Source organism: Geospiza fortis, unplaced genomic scaffold (assembly GCF_000277835.1).
Source record: "Geospiza fortis unplaced genomic scaffold, GeoFor_1.0 scaffold603, whole genome shotgun sequence".
Classification (NCBI taxonomy): Eukaryota; Metazoa; Chordata; class Aves; order Passeriformes; family Thraupidae; genus Geospiza; species Geospiza fortis.
Window position 1 is genome coordinate 1,334,737 of NW_005054460.1, and position 10,519 is coordinate 1,345,255.

General features: G+C 38.7%; 1 protein-coding gene across 1 annotated transcript in view; it reads right to left on the reverse strand.

Annotated features, from left to right (window-relative positions):
• Positions 1 to 10,519, reverse strand: part of DST (dystonin) — a 167,307-nt gene that overhangs the window by 57,813 nt on the left and 98,975 nt on the right. Inside the window, 7 exon segments of the mRNA XM_031062760.1 lie at positions 161 to 245; positions 420 to 746; positions 995 to 1,064; positions 1,066 to 1,119; positions 3,355 to 3,521; positions 4,785 to 4,955; positions 5,998 to 6,159. Coding sequence (XP_030918620.1) covers positions 161 to 245; positions 420 to 746; positions 995 to 1,064; positions 1,066 to 1,119; positions 3,355 to 3,521; positions 4,785 to 4,955; positions 5,998 to 6,159 — 1,036 coding nt within the window.

Here is a 10,519-nt window from a genome sequence, read left to right on the forward strand (position 1 = left end):
CAAAACATAGCCTAGGTTGACCTCAAACCTTATTAAAACAAACAACTATGATTGCTTTAACCAGTAAATATGAACCATATTTACAAGCTTCACTTTAATTTTCTTAGGCAAGTACAAGGAAAAAAAGTATGACAAATTATAGTTTTATGTAAGTTCTCACCTGTTGTTTGCTTGAGAAGCTCTAAGCCATTTTGTATAGCCAAATCAACATTTTGTTTTCTAAGAAGAATCTCTTCCTGAAGATCCTATGAATAAAGGTCATTTATGTTAGCATAGACCTAAAAAAATATATTATTTTTATTTAGAATAAGCATACTGACATTTTAAACAAAATACATTAATGAAAATAAATGATGTATGGGGATATAAATCAAATTAAAAACATGAATTAAATAAGAAATGAACAGAAATCAAAATACCAGTAGTTCAGAGTGCTGTTTCTCAAGCAATTCTGTGTTGCAGTCTTGGACTGACAATTTGTTCAGTTTATCATGGATTTCATTCAGCCAGTTCATCAATTCAACTTCGTCCTCCCCAAAAATCTGAGCATTGCTGTAAGCTTGCTGGAGAAGTTCAGACCTGCTGTTGCTCTTCTCTTGAATTTCAATGTATCGTGCCTGAGCAGAATCTAGCTTTTCCTGCACCATATCTTTATCTTCCCTGGAGCTCATAGTCTTTAGAGACTGACCAGCACTAATGGCCTGATGCAAACTCTTATTGTGAGCTAGGACATCATCTTCTAGGGCCTATATTTTAGTTTCAATAATGAAGAATAATGGAAAAGAAAATCAGAAAAACATAAAATAAATTTAAGTGGAACTCAAGAAAAATGGAACAAAAAAGGACATATTGTCAACATAAATGTATAAAACTTAAATTACAAGGGAAAAAAAATGAAACAGTATGGTGAAATGAGCACAGTGCAACAGCTCTGCCAGCTTTACAGAAGCATCTAAAAAGAATGACCAAAGCAAGTGAGTGGCTTGTATCTTACTTTATGCTGAGCAATCTGCTGCTGCAGTTTGGAGGCCTGTGTCCCAATGGGTTCTGCATTTTTAAGCCTCTAGAGCTTCATGGAACTGCTGCGCTACCACCGAGATGCCTTCCAGTTGACGGTTCCTACCAATGCACCCAGGGAAGGGTTATCTTTTGTGATGAAGTGAGTATCAAACAGTTTTAACAAAGAAAAAAGTCCCTTGAATCCTTTGAAAAACACTCCAGAAATAATTCAATCTCATTGTAGGAACGGGTCACCAAATGAAACAGACATATACCCATGATACTTAGTGAAAAGCAAGGTAAAGTAAAAATCAAACAAAATTAAAAACAAACAAACACCTCCAAGGCATTTGGCTAATATACCAGTTTTGAAAATAAAAATAATACCACTTTATTCATACAGTTTTTGCTAAAAATAATCTAGCACTCAATCCAGCAAAACATTGTTTTATAGCCAGTTAAGATAGTTCTCAAGTTTCCAGCTGTCTCAAAGCATAAAGTTACATTCCCTTGACTATTATACATATTTTAAAGTTAGGCTAAGGCTTTACTGAACCAGAATGCTTCCTCAGTGTTGTAAAATATCTTTAAACATTTTTTCAATGATGACAACACAATTATTTGGTTCTAAATTTGCCTCTCTTGTCCTGGATAAAAACTCTCAATGAAGTTAATGAGACAACATTAATAAAGCACAGAGACGACCTCCAAAACAGAAAAGCAGTATCTAAAACATTTCTGATTCAGTTTATTACATGTCAGAGAAGACTCTTGATTACAGCAAAGTCTTCTCTATAAGCAGCGCTGAACAAATACCATTCAAGCAGACTTTTAGGAGAGATTTGTTCTACATGAAAACATCACAATAACATTTTTCAAATGAGGATCTTGTTCCAGATAAAAGCTACATTTATATGTGTTTTCCAAGGCTTATAAACAAGGTAGACTTGACAAACTTAGCCATGGAACACTCTGTGGGGTACTCTACATAGTTTTCAAAATCATCTTCAAACTCCTTCTTCATTTCTAGAGACCAGCCAAAGAACAATGGAGACAAGCTTGCAGATAATGATGTCTTGGAAAAAGCTGCAATTTCATTTGTAATTAGATATCACCAGTCTGGGAGGATATTATTAAATTAAATATGACATTAACATTTACCCCAGCTAATGAGTCAGATTCCTTCAATAAAAAAGAAAAAAAAAAGGAAATAATGGTCTATTAGTGGTTGACTAATTAAATAATCCTATTATTAGTATGAGGTAACAAAACAGGTTCTGCTAAAGAGAGGCTACCAGAAGGAATACAAGACAGCAGAAGTGAGATGAGTTCAATGCTACTCTAAGTCCCAACACAACCATTTGTTCTTCACTGTAAAGCTTCACTGTGCACTTTGAATTTTTCCTCAACTTCCCACGTCCTCTCTTACTCTCAATTATAGGCCTTTTTCCAAGCTGTCTCATACAGTCTTCTCTCTACTCTGAAAAAGACTGTCCTTCTCAAATCCCCACCCAGAAAACATGTTGAGTAACCCTTTCAACACAGTTTTATTCAAAGACAGTTTCCAGTTCATAACTTTACAGGTATTTTATCCATTGACAACAACTCGGAAATGTAAGTCTGTGTTTACACAGATATTGTGTGCATGGACTTGGTTTGATTTTATCCAATTGGAACTTGAAGTGGACCTCAATGTCTTTTAAGAGATAGAATATATAATCTATATATATATTCTCTCTCTTTTATATACATATATATATATGCTAGAATACATATATCTATATACTTTAAAGGTCCTTTTTTTTCTTGAAAACTAAGGGAGCTCAGTACCTTGCATGCATCTGCAACTGACATTATGATGACCTCTGAGTTGCAGAAACTAATTATGCAGACAATATTTTGAAAAAAAGGAAAGAATTGTAGCAATTTCTTCTTTGTAGTAATTCAGGACTTTGAAGTTCCAACAGAATATCATTATTATTTGTTAGGTATAAAATTTGCACTTGATTCTATTGCAAAACAGGTTCTTACCTCAAAACACTTTAATTCTAATTAATTAACAGAGATAATTAATTAAAATTGTTCAGAATTAGCTACATATAGCTAGTATTAGTATTATAAACCTAGCAGATTATCACGTAAGACTAAACATTTTTCAAGGAGCTTTTTGTCTCTTCAGATCACTTTTCTCCACTTTTCCCTCAGAGGACCCATTATATCAACATCAAGACGCAAAGACATAATGCAATAAAAAGCATGGTAGTACTTCACAGTATGGAGTTCCACATGCTGCTTCTAAACATCCATCACATGCTATGTCTACATTTCTCAAACCCATGAAAGAATTTCAAATACCTTGTTTCAGCTTTACTGAGCAAGGCATCCCATCGGCTGTCCAGGAAACTCAGCTGTTTCAGGATCTTCACTCTATCAGCAGGCTCTGCTGACTCTGCAATTTTCTCCCCTTCGCGCTTGATTGCCTCAACAGTCGGCTTGCGGTCATCCAGCAGCCTCTGCAGGAGCTGCAGAGAGAGCAATCCAGCACCAGGTTATTAAGAAATATTGCAATAATGCAAACAGTAGACTTCTTGAAAAGCCCTTAAAACAAAACAAAAAAAAAAAACCCAACACCAAAAACTAAATCACAATGCTTATATTGTGATAAAAATGTGAACAAAGCCAATCAGAGACACACATAACACACACATCAACCCCTTCCCTGACCAACACAGGCTCATTTTAATTTCTCAGTTGTTTTCCTAAGAACACTGGAGGTTCATGAAGCCCAAACAACAACCCTGGTTTCTCTGAGGTAAGGATGTATGGCAGCCCAAAGAGTGAACACATAGAGGACAAAGTTCTACATAACATCCTTGGGGGAATCCAGCTGTCTAGAATTAAGTTACATTTTATAGGAACATTTATGGGGAAACTGCATGCCCTGCCAGATTTGGCACCACAGAGGTAATTCAGATACATAGAGAGATGAGAAAATGGATACTAAAACTATTGTATAATCAACTCATCACTTATATGAGATACAGTTGAGTTCACCAGTCTAGTGTAGTACATTAACTTCTCTGTGAAGAATAAAATGTGCCTCTGTCTGCAATCCCCCCTTCCTCCATTCCCTAGGTTCCTTTGGACACATTAACATTTTGCAACCGCAAACAGGACAACCACCTGTACTGGCCATAACTTTATATTAAATCTCTGAGTGGCAGTGGGCCATATTGCATGAATTGTATGTTTTATCAGCTACATTATAGTTCTTTTTTCTATAGCCACTATTAAAATATGCCAAAATTGATGACACTGATAGTTTCTACATTAGCACAGGCCACTTCCCAATGGGATTCCATTAAATTACCAACAATGATCATATGAAGATCAAAAGCCAAGGTTTTAAGTCCATAATCTGCAATCTTATCTTGGTAGTACTAGAGTGAAAATTTACTATGTTTTATTTCCTACCTTTCAAATGGCCAAATACTCGATTTTATGCTTTCTCTCTTTCCAATGGATCTTTAACATCCTTTCCAGATAATGTTAACAAACCAGAGCTCAGATTGCACAGTATCACTCTGTCTTATATCCAAGAAGATGAGCACTCCTCCCAAGCCTTGACAGAGTCTTGAGTTTTGAACAGATGGTTCCTTTAAACACCTCAGCACACCCCAGTGTAATATAATACACTTGAATAGATATTATGCTTTGCCAAAGACTGGGAATTTATTCTCATTGGTCCAGTGGAAGGAGAGAGATTCTGAAACCATTTCACTTACCTTCTGTTCTTGTATTTGGGCCTTGACAACTTTGAATTCAGCAGATGGTGGTTTCTGATTAGCCACAAGATCTTCTGTATCAATGAGCCAGCTAAGCAGAGATTCAAGGGCATCCTGAAATCTCCCACAGTGGAGGAGGGCTTCCTGCAATTGTGCAGCACGCTGAGCAACCTGAAAAACAGTAGAGGATCTCACCTATTCATTTTATTTCTGTGAAATAATTAGTCAAAATCTGTAAAACAGCTGTCAATATCACTAATAAATACTATTGTTTTTATAACTACTCATAACACCACTATGTCACAATTCAGCATGAATCCGAATTCATTAACTGGGGCTGGAGACATGCAATGAAAAGAACAAACTGACTCCCAGTAAGTCAGTCTGCTCTAGTAATTCCTTACAAGTTACTCAGCTTTATGTAGCTACAATATTATGAAATATACTGATGGGATGTTTGCATTTGAGATGGTCTTTGTTTTCCTTATAGAAAGAATGAGCCAGGATTTCAAAGTAACAGCTTTTAATAAGGCCCAATAATGCCATCAATGAGAAATAAAAACGGGAAAGGCAAATACGTGAACCACAGGTGTATCTGGTTCTGCTGCGTCACTCTTTCAGGAGGAGAGCAGAAGAAGATGAGCACCATTTTTACTCCCCATCCTTTCCATTTCCAACAGCAGCTACTGCTGAAGGAAGACTTCTGAAAAGTACAGAAAAACATCTACATCCAGTTTTTCAAAGCAGTGGTACTTTCTGATGCCTCAAGCAATACAGTCCTTGAGGTGCTGTAAAAGAAACATTCCACCAGCCACACAAAGCTGGGCTGTATCATTGCTCTGTGCAGGTACAACAGTGTACACGAGCAAATACAACAAGCTGAAAAAACATGCAAACAATGACTGAAAGTGGGAATGGATCTCCAGGGATCCCTTCCAACCCCAACTATTTCATGATTCTGTGAGTCTTTCCTGAATAAAAATCTAGAAGAGACCTAGAGAAAGTTTGGCAAAACCTTATAAATGACAGTAACACCTCTGGCTTTTAGCAATATAAATCTTATCCTTAGAATTACAAACAAAGTGACTGTGTAAAGCAAATACAACTCATACTCTTAGTGAATATTTAATTTCCTGTATTTTGAAAGACAGCAGCAAGCAAATAATCAAAAGGCAGAACATAACAAAAGCAGGACAGTATACAAGATAATAACCTTCTTATTAAGAGTCTTCCATCGGGTGTTGACATCTTCAAGGTCGTGTTCAAGGTTTTCTGTGCTGGTACTTTTAGCAGCACTCTGAATAAGGCCCTGACCCAACCAATTTACTTCCTGTTGTTTTACTTGTAAGGGCTCAATTTCTTCTTTCTGGAATACCTGCAGTTGAAACCCAAGACAGACATGAAACATGGTACACTTCAGTCATAAAATGCATATGATTTTTACATGACAGTATGCAACAAAAATGTTACTTTAAACTGGTGTCTAGAAGAAAGGAAGCCATTCCTTGTCAGGACCTTCCTAAAAAACCATTAATAAATCTAAACAGAATAGACTCAATCTAAACAGAGTAAATTCAATGCATCATAGAAGGGGAAATGGCATACATTTCCATGAGTAGTTTTAGATAGGAAGGAAAGGAACAGAGAAAAACAGAGGTGGTGAAAGTTTTGGGGGTTGAAAAAAGAAAACTTCTGATAGAAAGGGAAAAAAAAAGACTGGACAAACTCATCTGTTTATTTATCTGTCTATAAAATCTAACAAAAAATGGCACAGACCAAGAGACACAAGTGGGCATTTTTCCAAAATAGAACTAAAACCAAAGTTTTAAGACAAAGAAACAGTAAAGGAAGAGATATTTTGAGATCTGTTAAGGAGATTATAATGGTAACAAGTGAGGAGGAGGCACTACAGATGCTGTTGAAACAGTATCCCGGCAGACACCCAGGAAAATGGGCTTTCATTCAAAGGATACTCTTGCTAATTGCCAAGGCTTTGACCGTGCCCAACAACAGTTTGAACAGTTTTGTGTTTGCTTTATGTTACTCCTGCAGGTATTTAGGCTTTTTCAGAGCCAGATTATTACCATTAGCAACAGCAATGTAAATCTCCATTTGTATTCAGCAGCATTAAGCTGCACTGACACAAGTGTCAATGAGATCAGAAAATGGCCTGAAGCCCCTGAATTAATTACACAGGCCAGTGAAAAATAAGCAATGAATAAACAATGCTAAAGAATGCTCAACTTTTGACCCTAAATCCTTCAATTTCTATAGCAGCATTCAGTAACAGTTTTGGTGTACACTTAGTGCATTCAAAGCAACCTTTCTCAGCATCCTGAAAAGCAGAGATCACTCTCAATGTACCAGCATCTCTCCTCTTTTGCACCAAACACACTGTGGCAAGTGATTCCTTTTAAAGCTGCAGACCTCAGGTGGCTGAGCACACTTCCACCAGCTTGACAAATTAATCTAGCAGCTACTGCAAGTACACTAAACATGAGGGGTAAAATAAATTAAGCATCCCTAAGAGATTTGTCCTACAGACAAAAAAAAAAAACCCTAAAAACTCTACGACTGTGGTTACATGAAAACTGAGAGCGTGCAATGAGTTGGCTGCTTTTAGACGGAAAATGCATGTGTTTTTCTTGACTGTAGGGCAAGGAGGAGGCAGAATAATATTTCAACACAGAATCAATAACAAATTCTTCTTTTATGTGCTATAAAGTCTCATCGTTTGAGAACAACGTCCTACCGCAGAGAGGACTGATCTACATAATCTGCCCTTTAAAAATGCACACATTCTTTGTGGAGAAAAGCTTAAAATAAATTACAATTATTGCTGAGGCTAAAGTTTACCAGAACAACTTAGCAACAAAGCTTGAAGTATCTCAGATTTCAACCAGAGTGGGAAGAAAAAAATTACAGACCCGGCAAACACCCTTTCCTTATTACAAAGCTTCCCTTACTCTCTTACCTCATCCAGCACTCACAAAGCACTGCAAGATCCTGCGCTTGTAAAATACTACCGTAACGTCAGATCTGCTTTCTGGCACACAAATGCAAAAGGCATCTTTCAGAAGAGGCGGTGAGCCTTTAATCTGCCTGCTTTGGAAACCACAACCATCTGATACTGTTGCTTCTACCTAGATGAGTAAGGCTGCTCACGAACACATGGCCGCGGCTGCCCTGGAATGGCACAGCCCGCGACCGCACTCGGGGCAGGCACCGAGCACCAGGACAGAGCACGGAGGAGCCATTCCAGGCCGGGAGCAGCAGGCAGCAGCTGGGCAGTAACAGCCCTGCTCCAAACAGCTGGAGTAACAACCACCCCCTCAGACTTTGCCCCCAGTTCATTTCCCACACTGACTATTTCACCCACTTTGGACGCCCCATGTATGCCATGCAAATGGCACTGATCACTGCATCTGCCTAATTAATAATTTTTTAAGTTACGATTTTGCAATGATGGCAAGACTTAAGAGTTTTAAACAAATATCTTTATGGTAAAACTACAACTATTTCATAAACCTATGGATTTTTTTTCTAGTTACCTTGTGGGACAAGAGGCCATTGCAGACTGTATCCAAGGTGTCTTGGATGCCAGTAGTCCAGATGCTGCCTTTATTTCTCTCTGAGCAAACTTTTGAGCAGTTTACAGTGCTATCTAATTCAAGCTGTTGAACAGAAAATGCCATTTCATTTGAGCCTGTACATGCTACACTGCATTCCTCCATATCAGATAAAATTTCGTATTTTGCTAAATCCAAGTCACTGGTATTTACAGCAGCATTAGTGTAATAAACACCTACATGAAGAGATACATCATCCACATAATCCTCCTCTACTGTTGTGACTTGTATTTTAGTTTTTTCATGAACTTCATATGCATTTTCCACTTCATTTTTGTCAGGGGTAATACTTCTTCCATCACCTTGAAGAGGATCTTCATGTGACAGAATTTGCTCTTTGAAACCTTGCAAGTGAGAGCATTTCCCCTCCATCTCTTCCTGATCACTCTCACACGTCTGGGCATTGTTTTGTTTTACTTTTCCAGAGGGTAAAAGATCATGCAAAGCCAGTCTGCAGTTTTCTTTGACAGGGAGACTCATGCTTGCAAGCAGTGGGGTTTGCTGCTCTCTGCAAATTGCTGGGATATATGGTCTGAACTGACCTACTACGTGGATATCTTCTGCAGAAGACACACTTTGTATTTGAGTTTGCTCTCCTGCTAAAAGTATATCTTGTTTATCTTCCCTTTCTGTTGGAGGGCTGCATAAACCAGAATCATCCTCTTCCGAGGTAAGAGAATTCGTACCCCATTTGCATTTGCCTAGTCTAGCTGCCTCTGACGGATCAGCAGTTTCATTAAAGGAGCTTTCACTTCTATTAGTGTAATCGGGAAAGCTGGGCGGAACAAGCATTCTCCACGACCGTCTGTGCTCCTTCTTTTCGGTGTGAGACTTCACCTTGGGCAACCCAGCTGTCCGAATTATATCGCTGTTCAGCTTAAGAGCATCAAAGATCATTTTCTCATCTAACTTGTTAGCTTCACGGCTTCGGAGCTCAAAAACACTGGAAGAAGTAAGGGCACCATTGGAGCACAAAGTACTGATGTCCAGTGTTCTGTGACTGTAGGGTAAGGTCCGGTCTGTGAAATGCCTCGAGGAGAGGCTGCCCTTGGAGCCTGAATCGATCTGTTCATTCAGCCGCACAGTGTCATAGATAGATCTCTGGGGAACGTAGCAGTCTTCAATATTTAGATCCTCATCTTCTTCCCCTTTGCCAACACATGGAGGGTTCTGACGTAGGCAGTCTGGCCTGCTAAGTGGCTTCCCCATATTGAGAGTATTCACACAAGTATACCTCCGTTTTCACAGAATCAGGGCAAACATTTAAAAAACACTAGCAATCTGAAGAAACAGTAAACCTGCCCTTAGCATAAGATGCATAGATACGAAAATACACATCATAAGATATGAGGTGGCTGAGGTCACTCATAATCAGTGCATCCGTTTAAATTCGACTTTACCTGGATATGAGGTTTTCCACCCCTCAAAATATAAAGTGCTTCAGTAAGAAAGTAACAGAAATGTCCCAATGTCACAGAAAAACAAAGTATAGCAGAAACCAGCAGTAGCCCAATATGTCAAATACTCAGTGGAAGGCTTAATTTACTTTTCCAGGTCAGAATCTGTATCTGAAATCTCCTAAATAAGCCTTCAAATGAACAAGTGTTACAGAAGGCAGCACATTATCTTCTGTACATGACTGCTTAACTGTAATCCATTTAGCTGGCTTGCAGGGTCCCATCTCCTTTATAAATAAAGCATGGTGTGGCAGCTTAAAAAGACAGAATCCACAGTGACTTGTATGGTCCTGACCAAGGCACGGAGAAAATCCTGGGGGGTGGGGGGAAATAAGTTAAATCCAGAACAGTAAGAATAATAAAACAGCCCTTTACTTTTTTGGCAGTAGCTATAAATAACCTTGATCTGAAAGGCAGCTTATCCTCCTCTTGTAACAGGCTCGTTCGCGGTGCCTCCACAAGTCCCACAGGAAAACATCACTTTCTAGCAGCCAAGCCAATGCGTTCTTTGAGCAGCCCGTCGGAAGACGAATGTTTCAGACCGATTCTCCCGATGCCATCCCGGAGCGCTCTTTAAGGCAGCTGCAGAGCCGAGCAAGCGTGGCGCGTTCCCCGAAGGCACGGCAGGTTTACATTCGGCAGGTCCCGA